At 36.4% G+C, this 25,139-nt stretch overlaps 6 protein-coding genes, 1 non-coding gene and 1 pseudogene across 11 annotated transcripts; 3 read left to right on the top strand and 5 right to left on the bottom strand.

Annotated features, from left to right (window-relative positions):
* Positions 1-2,283: 2,283 nt before the first annotated feature.
* LOC111779068 (RING-H2 finger protein ATL16 pseudogene) lies at positions 2,284-3,517 on the top strand (annotated as a pseudogene).
* Positions 3,518-3,922: 405 nt separating this feature from the next.
* Positions 3,923-6,760, bottom strand: LOC111778428 (WAT1-related protein At4g08300). 3 transcript variants are annotated; one of them, XM_023658234.2, is made up of 7 exons: positions 6,503-6,760; positions 6,358-6,420; positions 6,169-6,285; positions 5,852-6,086; positions 5,569-5,727; positions 5,321-5,472; positions 3,923-4,177 (listed from the first exon to the last, which is right to left on the bottom strand). In XM_023658234.2, the coding sequence occupies exons 1-7, from the start codon at positions 6,703-6,705 to the stop codon at positions 3,991-3,993; spliced, it is 1,116 nt and encodes a 371-aa protein (XP_023514002.2). In that variant the 5' UTR covers positions 6,706-6,760; the 3' UTR covers positions 3,923-3,990. The 3 variants fall into 3 exon arrangements, with proteins under 3 accessions (XP_023514002.2, XP_023514004.2, XP_023514005.2); XM_023658236.2 differs by lacking the exon at positions 6,169-6,285; XM_023658237.2 differs by lacking the exons at positions 6,169-6,285; positions 6,358-6,420.
* A 2,329-nt stretch (positions 6,761-9,089) lies between these two features.
* On the bottom strand, positions 9,090-12,124 carry LOC111778427 (CASP-like protein 5B3). The gene is made up of 3 exons (XM_023658233.2): positions 11,567-12,124; positions 9,575-9,707; positions 9,090-9,477 (listed from the first exon to the last, which is right to left on the bottom strand). Exons 1-3 carry the CDS (start codon positions 11,695-11,697, stop codon positions 9,283-9,285), a joined length of 459 nt encoding a protein of 152 aa, XP_023514001.1. The 5' UTR covers positions 11,698-12,124; the 3' UTR covers positions 9,090-9,282.
* Positions 12,125-12,535: 411 nt separating this feature from the next.
* On the bottom strand, positions 12,536-14,587 carry LOC111778426 (1-aminocyclopropane-1-carboxylate oxidase homolog 1-like). 2 transcript variants are annotated; one of them, XM_023658231.2, is made up of 3 exons: positions 13,652-14,587; positions 13,264-13,585; positions 12,536-12,917 (listed from the first exon to the last, which is right to left on the bottom strand). In XM_023658231.2, exons 1-3 carry the CDS (start codon positions 14,149-14,151, stop codon positions 12,654-12,656), a joined length of 1,086 nt encoding a protein of 361 aa, XP_023513999.2. In that variant the 5' UTR covers positions 14,152-14,587; the 3' UTR covers positions 12,536-12,653. The 2 variants fall into 2 exon arrangements, with proteins under 2 accessions (XP_023513999.2, XP_023514000.2); XM_023658232.2 differs by having other exon boundaries at positions 12,536-12,914; positions 13,652-14,340.
* LOC111778424 (1-aminocyclopropane-1-carboxylate oxidase homolog 3) lies at positions 12,775-16,206 on the bottom strand. Of its 2 annotated transcripts, XM_087119165.1 has the most exons (3): positions 15,256-16,206; positions 14,887-15,168; positions 12,775-12,914 (listed from the first exon to the last, which is right to left on the bottom strand). In XM_087119165.1, the coding sequence occupies exons 1-2, from the start codon at positions 16,132-16,134 to the stop codon at positions 14,911-14,913; spliced, it is 1,137 nt and encodes a 378-aa protein (XP_086975291.1). In that variant the 5' UTR covers positions 16,135-16,206; the 3' UTR covers positions 12,775-12,914; positions 14,887-14,910. The 2 variants fall into 2 exon arrangements, with proteins under 2 accessions (XP_086975291.1, XP_023513998.2); XM_023658230.2 differs by lacking the exon at positions 12,775-12,914 and having other exon boundaries at positions 14,804-15,168.
* A 595-nt stretch (positions 16,207-16,801) lies between these two features.
* On the bottom strand, positions 16,802-18,262 carry LOC111778423 (uncharacterized). Its single transcript, XM_023658229.2, has 5 exons — positions 18,011-18,262; positions 17,564-17,678; positions 17,394-17,483; positions 17,215-17,313; positions 16,802-17,132 (listed from the first exon to the last, which is right to left on the bottom strand). Exons 1-5 carry the CDS (start codon positions 18,076-18,078, stop codon positions 17,031-17,033), a joined length of 474 nt encoding a protein of 157 aa, XP_023513997.2. The 5' UTR covers positions 18,079-18,262; the 3' UTR covers positions 16,802-17,030.
* A 2,433-nt stretch (positions 18,263-20,695) lies between these two features.
* LOC111778204 (uncharacterized) lies at positions 20,696-23,782 on the top strand. Its single transcript, XM_023657893.2, has 5 exons — positions 20,696-20,853; positions 22,406-22,520; positions 22,968-23,057; positions 23,153-23,251; positions 23,357-23,782. The coding sequence occupies exons 1-5, from the start codon at positions 20,786-20,788 to the stop codon at positions 23,456-23,458; spliced, it is 474 nt and encodes a 157-aa protein (XP_023513661.2). The 5' UTR covers positions 20,696-20,785; the 3' UTR covers positions 23,459-23,782.
* A 670-nt stretch (positions 23,783-24,452) lies between these two features.
* LOC111779428 (U11 spliceosomal RNA) lies at positions 24,453-24,580 on the top strand. The gene has a single exon (XR_002812694.2). It is a non-coding gene; the product is annotated as a U11 spliceosomal RNA (small nuclear RNA).
* Positions 24,581-25,139: the final 559 nt, after the last annotated feature.

Genomic DNA, 25,139 nt, shown 5'->3' with positions numbered 1-25,139 from the left:
ATCTTGACGTTACCACGTGAGTTTTTCTTTTGTTCTTTATTATATATATATATATATATATATATATATATATATATATATATATATATATATATCAAATCAATTAGAAGCTTCTGAGATATTTTATTGTTTATTATTTAATTTAAGAATATAAAAATTACTCTTTATGAAAGGTAATTTTGGGAGTGAAATTAAAAGAAAAATAGAAAAACCCCATTTAAAATAAGGAAAATGTTTGAGACAATGAAACGTATTCGGAAATTTCAAACGTTTGACCAAAGTCAAAATCAATATTTTTGAGATATTTATGCCTGCCTGTCCTTTTGTTCACTAATTTAGGGCCCTTAATTTTACCTTTAAAAAATAAATGAAAACTTTAGGCTAAAATTCTAGGTCGAGTTAAAAGTGGTTTACTTATTCTAAAAACATATTTAATATGTTGATAAGTAAAAAAATTATATTTTCAATGTAGACTTCACGTGTTACATAAGTCTACGGGACGCACATTATGGAATCAAAGCTAAAAGTCCATACAAAATGATAAAGTTTTACATTATTTTTTGATTTAATGATATGTGGCTTGGGTTATATCTTCATTTTTAGTTCGTTGACGAAAAAATTCATATTCTTAGTTTTATTTTATTTTTATTAGGACATTGTTTGTCGTGTATTTGATCAGATATAATTTTTAAGTAGTTTTATTTTAAAAATATCAATGTCCAGGTTTTTTTTATAAAAAAAATGAAAATATATAAAACTATTTTGAAATTAATTTGGAGAATAAAAGGTTTTTTTTTTTTTTTTTTTTTTTTTTTGAAATTGAACGAATAAAACAAAAGCTATTATTCTTTAAGTGGGATTTCTAGAAGGGCATGCATTTTTAACGTTGGAAGCCAAGTTGCACTTTTTGTTTTATTGAGGATACATGGAAGAAACTTACATGCTACAAAAATTGTTGAGGGTGGAATGGTTGAATACGCCGAAGAAAGATGAGGTTTTTTAGGTTCAAATTCGAAGGTCGAGAGGCGAGCGTGAAAGGACAAGACATCCAGAACCCAAAAGAACCATGATCAAGAGTCTAGAGGTCGAGCAAGGCCCAAAGCTCGACCCCGATAGGGATTGGGCATGTTCAACGAGGCCATCCCATTTTGAGGATTGACCACAATGCCTGTAAAACGACTTCAATAATTTAACCTAAAATTTAAGTGAGAAAACAATTTGTGAACTAGTTGTATACATTTTTAATGAATGATTTGAAATAATTGCGATCAATTTAGGTAAGTGATCATAGGTTAAAACAATTGAAGTGTGCTCGTAAGTTAACTTGAAGACTCACAAATATATCTATATAAAAAAATATTTCGCTCTTTAAACTTTGAGGTTGTTGAAAAAATATATCATATATATTAATTATGCAACACTAGAGAACTAATTTGTAACCCAAGTTCACTGCTAATAGATATTGTCTTATTTAGGTTTTCTCTTCCGAGCTTTCTCTCAAAGTTTTTTAAAACGTATCTGCTAGAGAGAGGTGTGACTCGTTCCCTTCTTCGGGGCCAGCGTCCTCGCGTCTTTGGGGCTCAGCGTCCTCGCTGGCACTCGTTCCCTTCTCCAATTGATGTAGGACCCCCCCCCCCCCCAATCCACCTCCCTTCGGATCCCAACATCCTTGCTGGCACAGCACTTCGTGTCCACCCCTTTGGGGCTCAGCCTCCTTGCTAGCACATCGCCTGATGTCTGGCTCTAATACTATTTGTAATGGCTCAAGTCCACTACTAATAGATATTGTCTTCTTGAACCTTTTCCTTTTGAGTTCTCCTCAATGTTGTTAAAACGAGTATGACATGGAGAGTTTCACACTATTATACTGAATGTTTCGTTCTCCTCCCCAATCAATATGGGATCTCACATAATTAAATTTTAATTTGCTGCAAACAAACAAAACCTCGAGAACTTGTTTAAAAGTTAATAAGTAATCAAAACATTGCCCTAAAGACAATAATTATTCTTTCTTTAATACTAAAATCGACCATACTATTTGAGGTTAATGTCACGTCATTACAAGATATGATATCACATTAAATGATTAATTGAATCATAACTAAAAACTTAACTTTGGATTTGTATGGTGATTTTCTAATTAGAAACTCAATATTGTTGATTTGTTGCAATCTTTAGTTCTTTTTAACAAATTTTTCTTTTTTAAAAAAAAAAAATCAAAATCCTCAAAATTTCAATCCTCATCTTCCCCGTCTCTTCCACTCTGCAACTCAAAATTTTCCGATAATGCCCGAAATCCTCATCGGTCCCTCGTTTGGTTCGCTTCATTCTTCCACCTATGTTTCCAGTTTTCCGATCATCGCCGTTGCCGTCGTCGTATTCTGCGCCACCGCAATTTTCCTCGTCGGCTATTATATCTTCGCCATCAAAGGCTGTTTCAACTGGCACCCAACTGAAATCCTCCACCAGTTTTCCCTCTCCGACAGCCGTGAAGAAACCGTAATACTCCAGGAGCCGGTGGAGCCACGTGGGTTGGACCCATTAACCATCCAATCAATCCCACTGATTCGTTACAAAAAACCCACCAACGAATCAACCGCCGGCAGCGAATGCGCCGTTTGCCTGATGGAATTTCAGCCGGAGGAGGAATTGAGAAAGATTCCGATCTGCAGCCATCACTTTCACGTTGATTGCATCGACATTTGGTTTCAGAACAATTCTAACTGCCCACTTTGCAGAGCCACAATCTCCGCCAAAAATTGGCTGATTCCGGCAGATCAACCCCCTTCCCCTGGAGATTCCACCCCCAATTTCATCCCCATCGCCGCCGCCGCCGCCGCCGCCGCCAATGAGGAATTCCCTGTAATTGAGGTTGTTCGGAATCCCAACCGCAGCCGCCCTCCTTCGTCGATCTTCAGGGAGGCGCCGAAATCAGGGAGGAAGCTTACGAAGGTTACAAGTATGGGGGATGAGTGTATTGACATGAGGAAGAAAGATGAGGAGTTTCTAATGCAGCCGATTAGAAGATCGTTTTCCATGGATTCCTCCAGCAACCGGAAGATGTTTGTGGTGGTGCAGGCGGCGGTGCGCCAGAATTGCGGCGGTGAGAATGAGATTGAAGGTTGCAGTAACAGAATTCGAAGATCTTTCTTCTCGTTTGGAAAGGGCAAAGGATCTAGAAATGCAATTTTGCCCATTCAGATTCAACCTTAAAATGCTCTGTTTTTATGTTTTCTTTTTTTTCTTTTTTTTCTTTTCATATTTGTATTTTTTTAATATTGTAATGTAACTTAGTTTATAGCATATAGTTTATATTTGTTTGATTTTGGAGGAAATTTATATTCTCTCCTTAAATATATGTTAATAAAATAATAATTTACTAGCATATTACCTAAGGTCGAGAATATTATTTTTTTCATAATTATTATATTAAAAAATGAACTTTAAAATAATAATAAATGAAAAAAAAATCAGATTTGGTTCGGTCCTTCATTTTTTTAAATAATTTATAATACATTTTACATTAATAACTAAAATCTCGTAGAACTTAAATATCAAATATTCACAAATCACAGTCAAATATTTATAATCTTTGTAACAAATTAAACACTTCTTAGAACTAAAAATTCAATAAAAGTTATTTTATCTTGCATTTATTTAAAATACTTTAAAATGCTTTTTCCTTACATTTTATTCAAATATGATTAATTAATTACAAAAATGTAACTTTTCTCTTACTTTTTTGTTTCTTTTTATTTATTAAAAAATATTTTTCATCATTTATACTAAATTCACTTTAAATTATTTATTTTCTAAATGAAGCTTCAAAGAAAAATTGATATTTGTTTAAAATATAATTTTTTTTTCAAATGTGTGAGATTAGTTGAGCGATAATTAATATACTCGTTGTTTAAAGGTCAGAGATTCAAACCTGATATCCCATTTATTATAAGTCGAGTCATATTAAAATACCCACTAATTTAATAGGCACTAAGGTTGATGTTGTAGAACATGGTTAGGGGGTGGTGATGCACCAATTTGCAGATGAGGTTGGTTGAAAGTTTGATGCACTGAATCAGATTCCAATTGTGACTTATTTTGAAGCTGGAACTCATCATATTCTTTGCCCCATAACAGCATATACAGCCCCATAATCACGATACCTCCACCAACAATGCTACACAATTACAACATTATCAAAAACAAGTTTCAGATATATCAATGAACTCTTATAGAATTCGATCTAAGAAATTCATCCGATTCTTTACTTTCAATGTTTGTAATGGCTCAAGGCCACCGCTAGCAGATATTGTTCTCTTTGGACTTTCCCTTTCGAGTTTTTCATCGATATTTTAAAACGTGTCCACTAAGAAGAGATTTATACGCCTTTTATAAGTAATGTTTTGTTTTTCTCACCAACCGATGTGGGATTTCACAATCCATCGCCCTTAGGGATCCAGGGTCTTTGTTGGCACACGCCCTCTTTGGCTCTGATACCATTTGTGACGGTTTAAGACCACTGGTAGCAGATCTTGTCCCTTTTGGGCTTTTCCTCTCGGATTTCTCCTCATCTACTAGAGAGAGGATTCCACACCCTTATAAGGAATTTTTTGTTCCCCTCTCCAACCGATGTAGGATCTCACAATCCACCCTCCTTAGGGATCCAGCGTCTTCGCTGGCACAACACTCGATGTTTCGTTCTAATACCATTTGTAACGGCACAATGCCACCCCTAGCAAATATTATCCTTTATGGGCTTTCCCTTTCAAGCTTCCCCTCAACGTTTTAAAATGAGTCCACTAGAGAGAGGATTCTATACCCTTATAAGGAATGAAAGAATGTTTCATTCCCCTGTCCAATCGACGTGGGATCTCACAATCCACCTCTCTTGGTGACCTCAGCTTCCTCATTGGTACACCGCCCGATGTTTCATTTTGATACCATTTGTAACGGCCCAAGGGCACCCCTAGCAGATATTGTTCTCTTTGGGCTTTCCCTTTCAGGCCTCCCCTCAAGGTTTTAAAACGCGTCCACGGGAGAGGTTTTCACACCCTTATAAGGAATATTTCATTCCCCTCTCCAACCAATGTGGGATCTCATAGTGTTCTGTTATATTCGAACAAAAGAAGGGAGAAGAAAAGAAAAGAAAAGAAAAGACCCGTCTTTCAATGAGCTCACTCGATTCACATCTAGCTCTATTGACACAGGAAAAACCGCTGATGAACAAGATCGATAAATTCTCGAACTCTTAAAATTTATAATTTGATCATTTTTTATCATGCTTCATATCATGTTCTTGTTGTAGATTGAATTTTCTTACCTCCCCATGTAGAGCTTTTGTCCAAAAACAAAGTAAGCTAAAGCAGCCACCAAAACTGTACAAAGTGGATCGAACATGGTCACAAAAACTGGGCCTTTTTCTTCTGTGCACCAAAGTTGCACGTATACTGTCAAAGCTGAGCACACAATTCCCTGCAACAATTCAACTCACACCATCAAAATCTAAAGCCCTTTCAATTTTTAATACCCATTAAACCTAATGAAGGTTGCTTTTGGTCTGTTTCTTACAGAATAGATAATGCACCAAAGATCAATGTTAAGTCCAACACTCCAAACTCCTGGCTTGTGTTGTGTCAACACGGCAAACACACCCGATTGCGCTGCTCCAACCAAGTTCATCCACGTCGACAACGATAGCTGCGCCGGGTATCGTTTCAATGTAAATGCCTTCAATTCCACCCCACAATAGATTACATTAGAATATATCGAAAAAAGGTCTTGTTTTTAAGTAACGACACTGATCAGTACGTGCATGGAAAGTCGATCATTAGAAAAATTAGGGTTTAGGGACCTGCATAATGTAGGAGAGGGCCCAAGAAATGCAACTTGAAACAGTAAGAAGTGAACCCTTGAGCCAATTCTCATGGAGATTAGAAGCTTTGTGTTGAATATGGATGAAAGGATGCCATAGATTTTTGATGATGGGTCCTTTATAAAAAGTCATTATCATCACACCACCCAATGAAACCAATGTCCCCACAACTTTTGCTATCCCTCTTGGATTTTTAAGGTCAACAATTTCCATTCTGCCCATATAAATCAAAACAATGTCACGATTTGTTTGATAACGTTTTTGTTTCTTGTCGATATACATAGACGTGTAATAACCTGAACATGACTGCAATTATGAACGTCAAACACGCTATTGTGTTGATCGATGATGTAACGAACGTGGGGGATGAGTATGTCAAGCTTGCAAAGTGCATATTGAGACTCAAACTCATCCTGTATTTCATTATCCGATCTTTAAAGTTTACGTATTAAAATGGATTAAATGATGATGATTCAAAGGCTTACCCTAAAAGCGAAAGAAAAAAAATTTCCAAGAATAGTGTCACCGTCATCCTCGGTCTTGTTTTTCTACGTAAACCAACATATATTTTAAAATAATCTAATACACGAAATAAAGCATGAAACTTTGAGAAGACAATTAGCATGGAACCTTTCGAAGAAATAAGCGAGGGGAAACATCCCGACGCTAGCAACGATTTGTCGATAAGTGATATGGACGTGAGGATTCATGCCATGCTTGAAGGAAGCATCCGTGAAGAAATACATAAATGTATAGCCAACCTGAGCAAAAATTATGAGGATATGTGGTTTAAACCTAGTGAAAAACACTCCTAACCGGACGTTCATCGCCATGGCGATGGTCGATATCCTCCGCTAACGCTTCTCTTCGGTTTACGAGCTAATTGAGCTGAATATAAGAAGGTATATATACAAAAATTTATTGGAAGTATCAAGTTGACAAAGAAAGGTTATTCTGCTGAGCACTTGATATTGTTACATATCAAGTTGTCTCACTCAAATTTCTTCTATTGATTCACTTATTCCAAATTCAGAAAGGTCCAATATTAGAACGTATATATACAAAAATTGGTTATTATTTAGATTTGTATGCAAAAATAACATAATTTCTCATTACACGCCTTTAACTCGAAAGGTCATAAATCACGTTTTTTCATTTGAGATATGCATACTTCGTACTACTTACCTCATATGATGCCATCGCAAGTCATTATAGTTGAAGATACTCATGTGTACTCGTGGGTTTCTCCATAAAGCTTTATACCATCGGAGATAGTGTCTCTTACTTATATATTCCTGATCTTCTCCTCGATTAGCCAATGTGGGACTCAAACAGTTCTCGACATGAAACTGAGAGAAAAAATTACTCCAACGGGTGTGTTCTTTGTTGGTTATCTCAAATTAGTTGTTGTGATACCTAGAAGTCAATAGTTTTTGTTGGGTTATTTAGAGTTCGTTTGTAGCGATATTACTACCGTAACCCTTCGTTTTTATATTGGGGGCATTTAAGTCATTTGTCGTTATTTGCCGATGACATCAGCAAGATTACAAGAAGTTATTATTAAAAATAGATTCTTTTTACTTTAAGAGAGAACATATAAAAAGATTAAGTAAAGCTTTAGAAGGGTATATGTTAAATTATGGTAGAGTTTAAGGAGATTAATGAAGATTAAGATTTGATTAAATTTGGGAAGATTGAAGAACCTTGTGTAATTAGAAGACAATGATGGATCAGAAATTATTGCATTACAAGAATTTATCAGATTTGGGAATGGATCCAATTCTTGAGAATATTTTGTGTTTGATTCTCTCAACCAAAAAATCAAAGAATAATTTTGTTGAATGCACTAACAATTACATTCCCCACTTAGAATAACTTTCTTTTAACATCAATTCCAAATAAACTTCTAATAATCCATTCAACATCGCAATAAAACTCACTATTTTATTCAAATTTAGCTCATAAATATGTTTAGAATAATTTATTTAATTTAGAAAAACAATTTACGATAGAAGCTAGTCGTAAATGTTGATTGATTGAAAAGAGAAGCTTGGACGCTCGGAGCCAAACCCTTATCGATCTTGTGTGGAACCTTTTCTTTCTGGTGCAACTACAGTGAAACGTAACAAAATCTTATGGCAATATATATCAGTTTTAGCATTGATTTTATGTAATCTCAATTAGTAAATTCAATTTTTTATTTTTCATCGTCTTTTGAGCTAAGTTAAGGACAACGAGAAGAATTTTCACTTTATAAGCTTGTAAAGCTTTAAAAGAGAACGGGAGTAAAGGAACCATCTCGTGTAGTGATTGTCAACTTGTACAAGGATATTGAATGGACGATTGATGAATCAAACTCAACCCTATCCTTTGGAGTTTGAATTCTCATCCGTGGCTAATTTAGTAGGCTAAGATGTATAAATAGTGATTTCAAATTGTAACGTTAAACATAATCCTTCGAGAATTTAATACAGTTTTTTTCGTATTTCGACACAAATGTCTATGATGAAGACAAATGTCGCAAGGAACAATTCTTTTGCACTTTTGGTACGAGCGAAAAAAAAATAAACAAAAGGATCAAAACTCAGATAGGACCGGACAAAAAAAAAAAATGCCAAGAGTTCCATCAGTCCACTATTCATCGATAAACAACACTCTCTCTTTGTCATCTTGTGCCAAATGCAACAAAGGATGAGTCCTTTTTCTTTCTCACGAACCACAAGAGTGCCATGAATCCCAAGGAGAAACTCATTTTACTTTCAATATAAAACAACACATAAAAAATGGTTAGTCTTTCAAAAGTTCTGTTCTTTCAAGAACGTAGTTTAAAATCAAAAAGGGTTCATGAATGCAACAGCTCATGCCCACCACTAGCAAATATTGTTCGCTTTGACCCGTTACATATCACTGTCAGCCTCACATTTTAAAATGCATATGCTAGAGAGGTTGTCAGCCTCACGTTTTAAAATGCATATGCTAGAGAGGTTTTCACACATTTATAACGAATGTTTTGTTCTCCTCTTCAACTGACATGGGATCTTACAATGAGCAAAGGTATTGCAAACTATATCCGTATCAAGGAGCTGTAATTTTACTTGATCCATAGTTGGTATATAGCAATGGTTGGATGGTTAAAACGCGAGCTGAGTGAAGAGTATATAGACTTCTGAAATATTCATTCAAATGGCCGACCAAAACAGCCCAAATGGAGAGGAGATTCTATCAAAAATCTGCAATACAACTTTACTTCTATTTCTTTCAAGTCTCATCAACAAAAAACACGATTCTTTAACAAACTGCACATTAGCATCATTCTATCTCATGTCTTCATTCTTTTGCATTGTAGAACAATGAAGAAAGATTAGACAGATGTATGAAAACTACACGAAATTACGTGGCTGAAGTCATCTTCAACCTGCAGCCAATATCCAGAGCATGATCAGAGCTGAAATGGCTATGGTTATCCAGCTTAGAAAGGCTAAAACAACAGAGATTTGAAACTTTCGACATTCGTCACCGAAACTACAGTGTCCCAAATTGCTGAAGAACAAGACGGCTACGCCACCTGAGGCGGACGCTGCGGCAAGAGACAAGGTTGCTGTCACCTGCAAACCAATCAATGGAGAAATGGTTGAACTCCTAGTAGTAATCACAAGACAAAATCTAAAGAATCTAAGAACTTTGTAGGTGCTCAGTTCTCACCCAATCCCCAACTACAAAGAGGCTGACAAGAATGGGGTTATGAAGCATCTTCTTTCTTAGCAATGCATATGCATCTAACAATGCCAACATGAAACTCCATGTCACTTGCAGACCCATTGATGCAATCACATAGCTGCATATCATATCACAAACTAGGAGTTCATTTGGGATAGATGAAGATACATCCAAAGAAAATGGCATCAATACGTTTAAATTTGTGTCGTATGTCATGTCAAACTTGATCACTTTACTACAAGATAGAGATTTCATTGCATTCAATGAGTGATAACAAAATGTGAAGTCCCACATCGGTTGGAGAGGAGAACGAAACATTTCTTATATGGGTGTGGAAACCTCTTCCTAGTAGACTCGTTTTAAAACCTTGAGGAGAAGCCCAAAAGGGAGAGCCCAAAAGAGGACAATATCTACTAGCCGTGGGTTTAGGCTGTTATAAATGGCATCAGAGTCAGACATCAGGTGGTATACCAACGAGAATGTTGGGCACCCAAGGAGGGTTGGATTGTAAGGTCCCACATCGGTTGAAAGGAGAACAAAACATTTCTCATATGGATGTGGAAACCTCTTCCTAGTAGACTCGTTTTAAAACCTTGAGGAGAAGCCCATAAGGGAAAGCCCAAAAGAGGACAATATCTACTAGCGGTGGATTTGGGCTGTTATAAATGCCATCAGAGCCAGACACCAAGTGGTGTACCAGCAAGGATGTTGGGCCCCCAAGGAGGGTTGGATTGTGAGGTCCTACATCAGTTGAAGAGGATAACGAAACATTCCTTATAAGAGTATGGAAACCTCTCCCTAGTAGACGCGTTTTAAAACCTTGAGGGGAAGCCCAAAAGGGAGAGCCCAAAAAGGACAATATCGGCTAGCAATGGGCTTGGGCTGTTACAAATGGTATTAGAGCCAGACACCGAGCAGTGTGTCAGCAAGAACGTTGAGCTCTCAAGGGGGTAGATTGTAAGGTCCCACATAAATTGGAGAGAACAAAACATTCCTCATAAGGGTGTGCAAACCTCTCCCTAGTAGACACATTTTAAAATCTTGAGGGGAAGTGCATAATGGAAAGTCCAAAGAGGACAATATCAGCTAGTGGTGGTGTTAAGAATGAGATAGAAAATATAATTGGGAAGGTGTGTATTATCATTGATATTGATATCCTTTAAATAGGATACAAAAAGTACAAATGAGGAAAATACAAAATAATTAAATACTAGAATAAAATAAAATATACTATAAATCTAACCATAAATGGAAGAATATTAAGATATAATATCTAGGATATATTCCATAAATAATATATCTCAACAGGTGGGCTTGGGTGGTTACACAAAATCCCCTCGAGGAAAATCCCTCGAGGAAGCAATAGTAGTACTTGAGAGAGAGATACATCAAAGAAAGTGTTGGAAGTCATATGACCCACGAAGGAACTGTTCATCTTGAATATGCTAAACAAGAACAATCATATGTAGGTTCGACAGATTTGAACATTCGACCTCAATATATGTTCATTCAGGTTGAAGAAAATCTAGAAAGTTAAGATATAGCCAGTTTCTTTCCTAATAAGCTTCACCTAAGGGATGTTTATAAGCATTAATATAAAGCATAATCTACATTGAACTTGTCACAAAGTTTACTCATATCAAATGAATAAAGAAGAATAGATAGAGTTAATGCTAAGCTCAAGAACACAAGAGGATGTTTGATAGCCCTGCAAGAACAGCTCTAGATAAACAAACAAAGAACTATAACCCCATCCAGAAACCCCAAATGCCCTGTTCAATTATTCAAAATTATAGCGATTTCCAAACAAAAAGGAGCCAAACCACAGCAGAAGGCAATGATCACATCCAGTCATAAAATCCTTATTCTCCATTGAAATGTAGAACAAAAACCCTTGAAGAATATTCGATTCCAATCACAATCAAGAACAATCAAAGCCAAAAGAAAGAGAAGAGAAGGGTAAGAATCAATAAATACCAAAAAGCTGTGAAGTTATAGAAGCCAACAGCAGTAGCCATGGAAGCAACAGAACCAGCAGCAAAAACGCATTGCAAAATCCTCAAAACAAAGGCAGTCAAAGTCCCTGGAGTCCCAGGAAAATCCAACATATTTCCCCTTTTCTCCAAATCAAAACGCACTCAATCACAGATCCCAAATGCAACAAAACCCCCCATTTTCTTCTCCCACAATACTCCATCCACAAGCCACAGAAACCCCTCAAATCCCCACCATTTTACAAACCCATTAAAACCCAATCACCAAATCGAAACGGATCACAAGAAAAACAGAGCAATGTGGGTATTGGAAGGTTGTGGTAAGTGGGTTTTGAAGCGATTAACGAACAAGGAAGGCATCCATGGATGGATCTTTGAAGGGTTGAAAATGGGAAGAAAGAAATGAAGAAAAGAAGGTTAAAAATGAGAAATGGGAATCCCTAAAGGGGGTTCTTCGGCGGCACGCGTTGATAGGCCCACCATATCCCCTGGATTTTTTTGGTGGGGTGCGGTCAGTTAGGGAGTGGAAGAACTAATTTGAACGAAATTGGTTAGAATATTTCTTAAAAGAAGACAACTTTGGAGGTTGTGAAACTTGTGGGTGAAGCACTCAAGAGTGGCCTTCAGCTTACTTTAGCTTTACTTTTTATTCATATTCTTACTATTCTTGTTATGATGTTGTTGTTCATAACTTGTATCTCATTTGGTATGCTTCCAAGAATTTAATTGATATCTAATCTTAGTATTGGATATCTATACGTGAAAACACGGTCATATCATAATTTGTGACTCATATATATATACGAGGCCGTCGGAGTTATGGGGACTTGTTTCCATCTTCAACCTAATTTAGTTAATGAACAGAAATCTCTGCTCTTTCTCACATTTATTGTTTAAATCGAGATTCTCCACCCGGGCCTCATGAGTTCAATATTTTTAAAATGAACAAATATATTAGATCTAAAATTGAATAGTGTGCCTAGTAATTCAATATGCCGGTAAATATTTAAAAATATGAAGTTTATAACTCATTAAACACACAAATGAAAGTTGGTTTCACGGAAAACGTTTTACAACTTAAACAAGTCTAATTTAGAACACTCATCAAGCCCATTTGAAAGGTGAAGCTCTATAAATTCTTTAGGATCGACCTGTTTGTATATTGGAGGGATGTCTTCAAATAATAGCTCTTTAATCGGTTCATACAATTTTAAGTTCTTCACATCTTTCCCCATGTATGGTCGAAATTGGCTTGCTATTGAAGTTCTTGGCCCTATCTCCTTTGCTACCACCCGGTGACTCACACTCACCATTTTATCGTTCGAAATGATCTGCTAGAACCATGAAACAATATATTAATATAGTCTCAAATCATTTACCTAAACTTCTAATATTGTATCTAAACTAACTTTGTCTAAAATTTAAAAAATACATAAACAGTATCTATTGCCAGCACATATTGTCATTTTTGGATGTTTGTTTTCAGTTTTCCTTCAAGACTTTTAAAATGCATACATTAGGAGGAGGTTTCCACGCCCTTATAAAATCGATGTGGGATCTCACAATCCACTGTCCCTTCAGGGCCAGCATTCTAACTGGCACTTGTTTCTCTGGTATCGATATAGTTTTCCTCTCTAATCAATGTTGGACTTCACCGAAAATCAGTTAAAAAGAACTTACCTGAAGGAAATCTCCAACGTTGATTACAAGGGCTCCATGCAATGGGGGGACATCGAGCCATTGATTGTCATGCAAGACTTGGAGACCACCGATTTGGTCCTGTAAAAGTATGGTAATGAAGGCCACATCGGTGTGGTTGGTGGTGCCAAGGGTCAGGTCAGGCTCGGGGCAGGCTGGGTAGTAATGGCCTAACATTAGGAGCCCCTCTGCGCAGCCCATGTCCTTCAAATGGGTAGCTCCAAGTTCAAGAGCCTTTGATATCAGCTCAAACAGAGTCAATCCCAATTTCTTCACTTGCTCTGTGTATTCCATCACTATTTCTCTGCCAAAAATCCATTGCAAATCATCATTTTCTTAGTGGGTTTGTTTCAAATTTATGAACTTTTACCTGCAAATTTGAGGGATCTCCTCGGGAAGGGGAAGGCTGGGAGCCATGGAAAAAGAAAGGGTGTCTCTCCAATTAGCCGCTTTCGATTGGAACAGATCGAAATTCGAAAAATAGCTCACTTTTTTGGTACGATCCCGGCTGTAAAATTGTTTCTTCAACTCTGGATCTTGTTCATGAAACCCACGAACCCCATTAATTATTTGCTCCAGAACCTCCACCGGAATCCCATGATTCACCACCTGGAAAAAACCCCATTTCCGGCAAGCGTTTCTGATTTCATCCACCACCTCTTCGACGCTGCCGTGGAGGTCGATTATCGGAATACTCGACTCTGACTCTGTGGCGGCGGTGTTGGTATGTGGTTTGACGTGGCAGTGAAATATAGACGGGATTTTGGTTATTCCGGCGTCCAACAGCCCCTTCACGCCGGATTTTGTATTCTCGAACGCTTCCAACTGGGATCTTCTCGAGTTGAGTGACTCGGTTTTAATGGCCGCCATTACGATCGAACTTGAGTAAGAAATCTAAGGAAGGAAAATCAGCTCTGTTTTGCTGTGTGTTGTTGGAGTTTCAGAAATGGGATCTTTGAGAATTAGGATTGAGTTGAAATGTGAGGTGGATATTATTTTATCCTTTACTCGTTCATTGTTCATGGAGCAAGAATTCTTGTTGGTTCACTATTCGGTGTCCGGCTCTTATATCATTTGTAACTCTCCAACTCTATTGCTACTTGTTCATTAGGGAGAGGTTTCTATGCCCTTCGGTCTAGCTCTTATACTATTTGTAAGAGTCCAAACCTACCGCGATTTGTTCACTGAGGAAAAGTTTTCACACCTTTATAAAAAAACGTGGTTCCTTCTTCTCACAATCCACCCCTATGGGGGCTAGCACTGAGCTCACCGCTGCTTGTTCACTAGGGAGAATTCTTCACATTAAGGAAGGAATGTCATTCCATCTTCTCACAATCCACTTTTCTTGGGAGTGAGCAACTGCTTGGTGCAAGACTCTTATACTATTTATAAGAGCTCAAGCCTACCATGAGCATATATTGTCCACTTTGTCACAAGCTCACCGTTAGCAGATATAGTTCGTTTTGACTAGTTACATATCGCTTTGAGCCTCACGGTTTTAAAATGTTTCGACTAAGAAAGATTTTCACACATTAATCTTCCCAAATAAAGAGCTAGTAAACTGTATGCAAATAAAAGTCTCTAAAAATGCACAAGATAATATACCAGAACCAACTGTTAGAACTCCGATCAGAGCTTGAACTGTTCAAGCGCAGAGACCCCATTAAGCCCTTTAGTATAATAATGCGCCACAAAGTTCTTGATCGTCGTTTCTCTATAAACCGCCGGCTTCTCCTCCGAAATCAACTCCTTTATCGGCCCATAAACCTTCCTCTCACTCTCCGGCGGAAACTGGTACCTGAAAAAACACGCCACCGATATCCTCGGCCCTTCACTTTTAGCCACCACCCTATGATTCAAGCTCTTCAATCGACCATTCGAAACAAGCTTCAACAACAAAACAACCAAACAAATTCAATAATCCCAAACAAACCCCAACATTCAATCACAAACCCATTACCCTTTTCAATTCACCTGTAACATATCGCCGATGTTTATCACAAGCGCGCCGTCGATTGGCCGGACATCAACCCACCGGTCATCATGGCGGACTTGAAGCCCCCCGATTTGGTCCTGTAAAAGCACTGTTAAGAAACTGCTGTCGGAGTGGTCGCTGGTTCCAATTGCGAGCTCTGGTTCAGGGCAGGCTGGGTAGTAATGGCCGAACAGGACAAGCCCCTCGCTGCAGCCGATTTCGTTCAACCGATTGGGGCCGAGCCCTAGAACTTCGGACACCAATTCGAATAGGGTCTTCCCTAATTCGAGTACCCTTTTGGTGTAATTAAGGATTATGTCCCTACAGATTAAGGGTATGTCTTTGGGTTCAGCCCCTCGTGGTGCGATTGCGCAGGTTAGTGTGTCTCTCCAATTTGTAACAGGGGCTTGGTAGAGATCGAAATTGGTGTTGTAGAGTACTGTTTTGGTGTAGTCGCGAGAGTAGAATTGCTTCTTTAGTTCGCCGTCTTGCTCGTGGAACCGTCGGATTCCGGCGAGCATCTCCGCCGTGACGGTTGAGGGGATGCCGTGGTTGAGGATTTGGAAGAACCCCCAATTTTCGGAAGCGTCTCGGATTTGGTCGATTATGATGGATCGCGATTGGGGGTTTTGGGCCGTTGAGTGAAGATCGATGATGGGGATGGTGAAACGGGAGTCGTCGGATGGTAGGGCGGCCGTGGAGGAGGACTTCTGGATTTGGTGGAGGAAGATTTTTGGGAGGTTCGTCAAGCCCGAGTCCACCAGTCCTTTTACGCCTAATTTTGATTCGTCTAAAGCTTTCAATTCTCTTTGCCGGTCGTAGGCGTGGTTGACGGAATGCTTCTCCGCCGAACTCCGACCTTCCGCCGCCGTCTCCATTTTTGTTTCTTGAGGGAGCTTTTTGCAGTACCCTTACTGACCGCTGCGATCGGTATTAATTTTTCTGGATAAAGATTAGGATTTTATAGAATCATACAAAAATGTATTATTTATTAGTGTTGGATGATAAGTGTCCACAAACTAAAATGATCATGGATTTATAACCAAGCAATACTTTCTCCATTGGCGAGGTCTTTTTGTAAAGTCGAGAGCAAACCCATGAAAGTTTATGCTCAAAGTAGACAATATCATATCATTGTGGAGAATCGTGTTCGTCTAACATGATTTCAGAGTCATGCCCTAAACTTAGTTCAAAGTGGACAATATCATACCATTGTGGAGAGTCGTGTTCGTCTAACATGGTATCAGAGTCATGCCCTAAACTTAGTCGTGTCAATAGATTGGTGAATCCTCAAATGTCGAACAAAGGACTCCAAGGAGTCGAGCCTCCTCCTAATTTAAGGAAGGAATAATCATGGATTTATAATCCAAGAATACTCTCTTCATTCATTCGTATTAGGCCTTTTGGAGAAGCCCAAACCAAAGTGGACAATCGAGGCCTTTTGGAGAAGCCCAAACCAAAGTGGACAATATCATAGGTGTTCTGCTAATACAATTATTATTTGAGCTAGCTTTCGTATCATTTTTTTTTTTTTAATAAGAAAAAGAACAGAAAGAAACTTAAAATTTATGTGAAATAAATTTCATTACAATCACATAATCCCCAACTCGAAAATACAAGAAAACATCCTCAAGTTCATATCACAAACCAAAATGAAAGATTCAAAGACAAGAGGATCATCATATGAGTGTTAAGCTACTAAAAGAGTCCTACAGACAACAAAAAAACATGCGCCGCCCTCCCTCTCCTCAGCTGATTCATTCATCATAATAATCTATGATGTTTTTGATTTGGGATTCCTCTTCCCTGCTTGTCTCCTTGGAATCGAGTTCTTCATGCCGATGAAGAACAGCAATGCTCCCAACAATGCCAGATTCTGCAACAATCGTATCACCCAAAACATGTCAGCGTTTGGATTGTAACAATCAGATGATTCATCATTCATGGTGTTCAATTACCTGAGTGAATTTCACAAACAGTTGGTTGAATTCCTTCTTCTCCACATCATAGTTGTAGAAATCGTACAAGATCGGTGTAGCAATAGCCTGATGCAAGATCTGCCCACCAAGAACACCACCAACATTCAACAAAATTCAACCCATTGGTTTCAAAAACTAGATATCATTATCATACATACCAGTAGAAAGGCTCCAATGGAGCTATTGAAGACGAACAGCAGACTTCCAAGGCCCTTCAACGCAATCGCACTAGCCACAAGATGTAAGATCTATACACCCAACAACAAATCTCAGAATGCCACTTTGAAATTAAGAAATAATGAGAAAGTGATGAACAACATTTTCTCACCTCAACTTTTGGGAAATTCAACCCTGTATGAGATTCGAAATTGCGAGTGAAAACGTTGAATTTCGGCTTCAGATACTTGGCCGCTGATCCTCCATCAGTACCAAAATCATTGAACCTAAACAAACAAAAACCAAATCAAGATCCAAAACAATTTTGTCGATCCCTTATCTAAAAAAAAATCCAAAAATCAACGAAGAACTAAGCACGCTGTCATTTCAACTCACAGATCTGAACTCATAACAGGAAGAAACAAGGCTAACAAGACTTCAAAACAACAGTAGCAACCATGATTTCAAAATTTAAAAGTTCATCAACTAAAACCCTAAATCAGGGTTTTCTCAACACACATTTAGAAAGTGACCCTACACCCGAATATTCAAATTTCCATTGAAGAAACTTCAGATTAGACAAAAGAGCAACAAATTAAAGTAGATCTGAGTTGCTTACTCTTGCCAAGCAGAGAGAACAAAGACCGAGACGAAGAGAACTCTTCCGACGAACGAAACAAACGCCATTTCTTCAATAACAAACAACTCCGATTCCGATACCGATTCGGATTCCGACCGAGATCTCGAGCCCGAAACAAGAGGAGAATAAAAAGAACAGGAAAAAAAAAAAAAACAAAAAGATTTTTTCTTTTCCTGTCTGAAAACTTCCTTCCGTCTCCTTTCGTTTCCTCTGCTTCTCTCTCTCACGCTCCTCTGCCTAAATATAAACTCGGCGCGACTGGAATTTATCCGTACTCGCTTTCGAAATTGACTGTATTGACCACCTCTTGCGGTCCACGTTTCTCCAGCCAATCATATTCGTTCATTTGGCAATAAGTTTGCCATGTGTCAGTTTCATCGAGCCAGTGAGAGCGTACGTGGCTTTTACGGATTTTTTTTAAATATCCGTCTTTTTTAATGTAATTTACCATATTACCCTTCGGTAATTTCTTCCATGAAATTATCGACTGTTATCCAATATTTTTAATTAAAACTTATTTAGTACGCCACGTAAAAAATAAGTAATTCAATCAAAACATATTTGTATAGTATATTTATAAACTATAAATAACAATAAAGTTAGATTTAGTTTATTTTTTAACGTCATATTAATTAATAATAATTGTCAAAATTCGAGTTAAAATATGAAATTTTAATTGATAACTTAACCTATAAGTTGAATTTATTGGAGCTGGAATTTTTAAATTTTTTATATTTGAAGGTGTTTAGTGGAACTAACGTGGCAATGACTTTATTTTTTCTTTTGGAAAAAAAGTAAAAGCTTTAGTTTGGAAAGATCAGATTCACACCCATTAAAGAATAAGATAGTGGAAAAAAACTATGAATTATTGGTGTGATTTTATTATTATTATTATTATTATTATTATTATTATTATTATTATTATTAGTATTTCAATAATTATGCCAATAATAACTGGAAATACAACTAAGCTACGAAGCAAATCACGTGATGCACGTGAAGAGAGTAGCCATCCCAAACTTTACGTTTTAGGATTGAACGGCTGAGATGAGATCTGAGCTGACCCAATCTATTTCTCCACACTTTTCTCCCTTTTTCATTAAAAAATTCATTTTTATCTTTAAAAAAAAAATATATATATATATATATATATATATAATATATATATTATTTTAGTTTTTATATATATTTTTAATAATTTTTAAGTTTGTTTAATAAAATGGTCTCTATTATTAACTTCTCCAAAAATTTGTTCACATTCAGTTTTTCTTACACCAAAATTATTACTGTTATTATTATTTAATCAAATTTAATTTTAAAATTTTTTTAAAATATTTACTAAAATAGACGAAAAATGATATTTAACATCATGGGAAACCTAATAAATTAATTCTACCTTATATCCCACTCTACCTTTAAATAAATTGATGGATAATAATGAATAATGGGTAGGTGATGAAATTGGATTGTTGAATAGGTGGCATTAAATTGTCATAATTAGTGAAAGTTTGGTCTTCTTTGAATGCTACATGTTCTTATGTCCTTTCCCATTTTATTTGTATTCATAACTTCCAACTCTTTTTGTGATCTATTTAATGATATTTATTAAAAGGCGGCAATGTGATTAATTATAATTATTTTTATTAATAATTATAATTTAAACAGTAAATATATATTTCTTTTTCATTTTTCAAATACTAAAAGATAGGATAGATTTGGTATTCATATTAAATTTTATCGTGATAATAATATATAGTCATAATTATTTTCTTAAATTAATTATAAATCCAAGCCTAAATTGTATGATTGGATAGGACATGTAGTTTGGTAATACACCATTTATAAATTCAGTTAAAATATAGGGACAGGACTGGGACAGTGAAAAAGTCCCACATCGGAAAGGCTGAAGGAGGAGAGGGAACTAACCTGTATAAATATGGGCTGACACTCTTGGTCACATTGAAGAGGGTCGGCTGGCTAAATATGCCGCGCTCGCTTGTAATGAGTGGGTTCTGTATTTAGACATGGCCGACATAATTTGTGGAAGATTCATTAGGGTTGGCTCGATTAGCCGACCCTTCAATTCTCTCTCTTCCACATTCTGATTTTGTAGTAAAATAATTATAGCAATTGGAAGTTTCAAAAATATTTTTAAATTAAAATTTTTTTAGCCCCATTTACACTTGTGCGTCACAAGTTAAAAAATTCTAAAAATTAAAAATATCATTACCTTAAAAAAGATTCAAAAGTTCCTTACTTTAAAAAGTTAAAAAAAAAATATAAATTTGTAAAAAGTAAAAAATCTCTTACGGAACTTGTAATTCACTATTACTTAATATGGTAAAAATGAGTAACATAAGAAAGTAATACGGTAAAAATGAGTAACATAAAAAGAAAATTTATAAATTAATTAAAAATATGTGATATAGGATAAAATTAACATAAGAAAGTAATACGGTAAAAATGAGTAACATAAAAAGAAAATTTATAAATTAATTAAAAATATGTGATATAGGATAAAATTAAAATAGAAAATACTGAACTAAGGACGGCTTGTTTAAAAAAATTAACGATAAATTAATAATAAAAATGAATTTGAAGTCAAAATAATTTTTTTATTTTATTTTAAAACCAAAACCTCGTTGATGTACGATTGGGTAGCGAGTAGGTCTAATTTTATCATTTTAGTCTCTCTTATAGTTTCCTCTGGTTGGATTCTACAAGGTTTTGATTAATCCTTTTCTCTCTCTAGAAATGGGGTTCTTCTCTTTCCTTGGTCGGCTACTCTTTGCCTCCCTCTTCATCCTCTCCGCCTGGCAAACGTAATCTCTTGAACTGAATCATCTTTCTGTTTATTTGTTTTCCGATTATCATCGATATCTCGGGTTTGTAATTGATGCTGTGTTTAGATGATTGGCTTTGTGTTTTAACTGATTTTAGTTTTCTATTGGTTCAGATAATTGTTCTCTTTTTGGGATTGATAGTCTTTTTGTTGATTGAATCTACTTTTCGAAATCGGAGTGTAAGTGGGCGTTCTTCGTTTTCAGAAATTGAAGGGTTTAAGGGATAAACGAAGCCTTAATCGGAGTGTATTAGTGTGGACTGCAAGGTTTTTTATTGCGTTTTTTCTCGCGAGCTCTGTTGGCAACTTGGATTTTGAGCTATCGCTTCTTGAGATTCGATTTGGAATATTGGGTATTTTGACGAATTGTTGTTAAGAAGCTGCAGTTTTAGATGATTCTTGAGGACCCACTTTACTTTTGGGTCGTTGTTGATATTTGATTGTTTGAATTATGCATCGTCTGATAATTTGTTTTCCAGATTGTTGTATGTTCTTGATTTCATTTTTTTGTGTTTTCAGCTAGATGGTACCTTTCCAAATCCTTTTTCCAGGAATCAATCTTAATTACGAAAAAATTGGCGAAGGTTTTCAGTTTTCACCTTTGGGCAATGCAAGTGTAGTGTTGCTTAAGTTGTGTTAGATAGATTTATGTTCTGCTTGTTTCTTCAATCTGTGCTATTCTTGCCTCGTCAATGGTAATAATTATTTTAACAACGCTGATCCTAGGAGCTTCCCATTTCTCCTACTAGCCATGGGTTTCTTGTCAAACGTGATCCAAAGTGACCACAAAAAGTAGTATGCAAAGGAAATGGAATATGTTTTGTGAGATTCTACATGTGTTGGGGAGGAGAACGAAGTATTCTTTATAACAGTGTGAAAATCCCACTCTAGTAGACGCGTTTTAAAAACCTTGAGGGGAAGCCCGTGAACAATATGTGCTAGCGGTTGGCTTGGGCCATTACAAAGGGTATCAGAGCCAGACACCGAGCGATGTGCCAACAGGAAGCTGAGCCCCGAAGGGGAGTAGACACGAGGAGGTGTGCCAGCAAGGGGTGGATTGGGGGGATCCCACATTGATTGTAGAAGGGAACGAGTGACAACGAGGACGCTGGGTCCTGAAGGGGGGTGGATTGTGAGATCCCACATCGATTGGGAAAGAAAACGAAACATTTTTCATAAGGGTGTAAAAACTTCTCCCTAATAGACGTGTGTTAAAATTCTTGAGGAAAAACTCGAAAGGGAAAGCCCAAAAACGACAATATCTTAGGCCGTTACATGTCTTGTCTCCTTTTTTTTTTTTATGAGAATCTGAGCTTATATCGAGGGAAATGGAATAAAAGAAACGTAACATGTCTAACAAACACTGAAATAAAGTATTTTCTATGTTGTCTGCTTGCTTCTTGTTAAAGCCTAGTGTGCCTGTAATTATTGTTTTCTACATTAACTTCATAAACTATTGGCTTATAATTTGGTTGAGAACATTGTCCAATTTTTTGCATTTACGTCCATCTTGATAAGGCGTCTATGTATAGGTTCAACGAGTTCGGCACTGATGGTGGACCTGCTGCAAAGGAATTGCTTCCAAAGTTGAACACTCTTAGGTCAAACGTCTCTGCTAGATTTGGATTCAACCTTCCTTTCATTGATGTAAGCTTTGTTTCTTCTGTGAAATGAACCGAGTCTTCATACTTTTTGTGAGATCCCACATTAGTTGGAGAGGGGAACGAAGCATTCTTTATAAGAATGTTGAAACCTCTTCCTAGTGGACGCGTTTTAAGACCTTTAGGGAAAACCCCAAAGAGGACAATATCTAGCAGTGGGTTTGAGCTGTTACAAACGATATCAGAACTAGACACTGAGCGGTGTGCCAGCGAGGACGTTGGGCCCCGAGATTGCACATTAATTGGAGAGGGGAACAAAACATTCCTTATAAGGATGTAAAAACCTCTACCTAGTAGACGCGTTTTAAAACTTTGAGAGGAAGCCCGGAAGGGAAAACTCAAAAAAGACAATATCTGCTAACAGTGAGCTTAGACTATTTCGGCCCACTTCACTTTTTTCGCTGTCGTATTCACATGCGAGTTCATTTTATAGGTTTCCCATTTAGTTGCTGCATTCCTGTCTCTGAAAGGCATTGGCGGGCTACTCTTTGTTTTTGGAAGTCAGATTGGAGCTTATCTTCTGGTGGAATTTTCTTTGCCACTTTTTGATTACGCCTTTGTTACTTAGCAGTTCATTCTGTTTCCCACTATAACACCAAAGTTGGTTTCTGTATGCAGCTTCTCTACTTGGCAATTAGCAGCCCAATTCTATTTGATTTCTTCAACTATGGCCGTGGGAATTCCCAATATAGCCTACTACTGAATGACTTCTTATTGGTCAGTTCATCTAATTGATGTACTTCTACACTAAGCCAATTCATTCATCTCCCTGCAAGCTTCCTTCTTCTGGGTTATGATTCGTTTTTCGTTTTCGCTTTGCAGCACGTCGCACTTGCTGGTGCATTGCTCTTCTTCATCGGAACGAAGAACTCGATTTCGAGGAGGCAACAGAAGAAGAAGGCACACAAAGCCAAAACAAACTAGAAATGTAAGAGAAACCACTACTTCAACTCGAAATCGTTCCTTTCAATTCCCTTCGCCCGGGTCGGGACTTGGGTGGAAAGATGGGATTGGATTGGATTGAATTGGATTGGATTGAATTGGATTGGATGATATGGATGTGGGATTTGAAAAAGCTTCTTATTTATAATTCCTTTTTGTAATCATAGGTTTACCCATTTAGGAATTTTAGTCCTCTTTTGATTGTCAAATGGATATGAAGGGATTTAAGCATATGTTTTTCTCCATTCAAACTGTTTGATGAGGATTAGAATCTTTTGACGACATGCATCGAAACGATGTTGATAACTCTTTTGGAGAATCATATAAGGATATCTTGACAGAAGTCTCGTATCAATGAATATATTTTTAAACCGAATCATCATTTCCTGAGTCTGTTTTATGTATATGTGCTTTTGTTGTAAAAAACTTATGTGGGTTATTTTGAGTTGTAAAAAGTATATGGTTTTATGATGATTAAATGTAAATAACGTGATTCACATGTTTTACTTATGTTATGTTTTATGGTTGATTTTCAAAGCAAATTATCCGTGTCAGCAGTAACACCTGTGATTCGAGTGGTCAATAAATAGGTGTTACAAGTTGGAACGCTCATGAATTTCTTGTAATCATTTATCGTTACCACTCATAATGAAGTGATAATATATCAAGTTAATGTTTTAGGGTACAAAAATCTAATTCGAGTTAGTGTTTTTTTTTTTTTTTTTTTCTTAATAGATGGTAAAAATTTACTAAATTTTCTGCGATAAAGATATATAATTATAATTATTTTCTTAAATTAATTCTAATTATTGAATAAGGCATGTAATTTGCTAACACAATTTCTATAATGTTAAGTTCTAAATATAGAGAGAAAAAGGAAGGGGAACTGGGAGAGTGAAAGACCCACATCGGAAAGGCTTAAGGAGGGGGAGGGAGCTGACTTGTATAAATATGGGCTGACAAACAAGTTGAAACTTAAAAGGGTCGGTTGGCTAAATATGCCGCGCTCGCTCACAACGAGGGGGTGCTGTATGGCAATCTAGACATATGGCCGACATAATTTGTGGAAACTTCATAGGGTTGGCCCAATTGGCCGACCCTCCAGTCCTCTCCCTTCCAAATATTTATTTATTGGTATATACCCCTTCCAAACAAACATTGTTTTGTAACTACATTATTTGAATTCTCAAAAACATAACTAAATTATCAAAATTTTCAATCAAAGTTCAAAAATAAAAAAATATCAATAAAAAATTTAAGTTTTTATTTTATTTTATTTTATTTTTATATTTAAAGTCAAATTTTTAAAAAGGTTTTTAAATTAACTGAAAATACCTCTAAGCTAAAGAGAAGGAAAAGTTAAAAATTAAAAATACTCTTACATCTATATTAAATTATAAATGAGATTAAATGACTAATAGAAAAAAGAAAAAAAAAGAAAAGTCAAATAAATGATAAAAATTAATAGAAAATTCGAAATTAATAATAGACACGTGTCATTAATAGGTCTTTAGGTGAGATAATAAGCTTATGGGCATTTTTATCTTTTTACGTTGTTGGATTTAAAATTTTGTCATATTTATAAATAGTTTCTGGCTTATCCTCTTATATTTGATTTCTACATGTAATTGCCCATTTAATTTTTTTTTTTTCAAATTTGATT

Source organism: Cucurbita pepo, chromosome 17 (assembly GCF_057944985.1).
Source record: "Cucurbita pepo subsp. pepo isolate OVF chromosome 17, ASM5794498v1, whole genome shotgun sequence".
NCBI lineage: Eukaryota > Viridiplantae > Streptophyta > Magnoliopsida > Cucurbitales > Cucurbitaceae > Cucurbita > Cucurbita pepo.
This window is presented reverse-complemented; position numbering and strand designations above follow the sequence as displayed.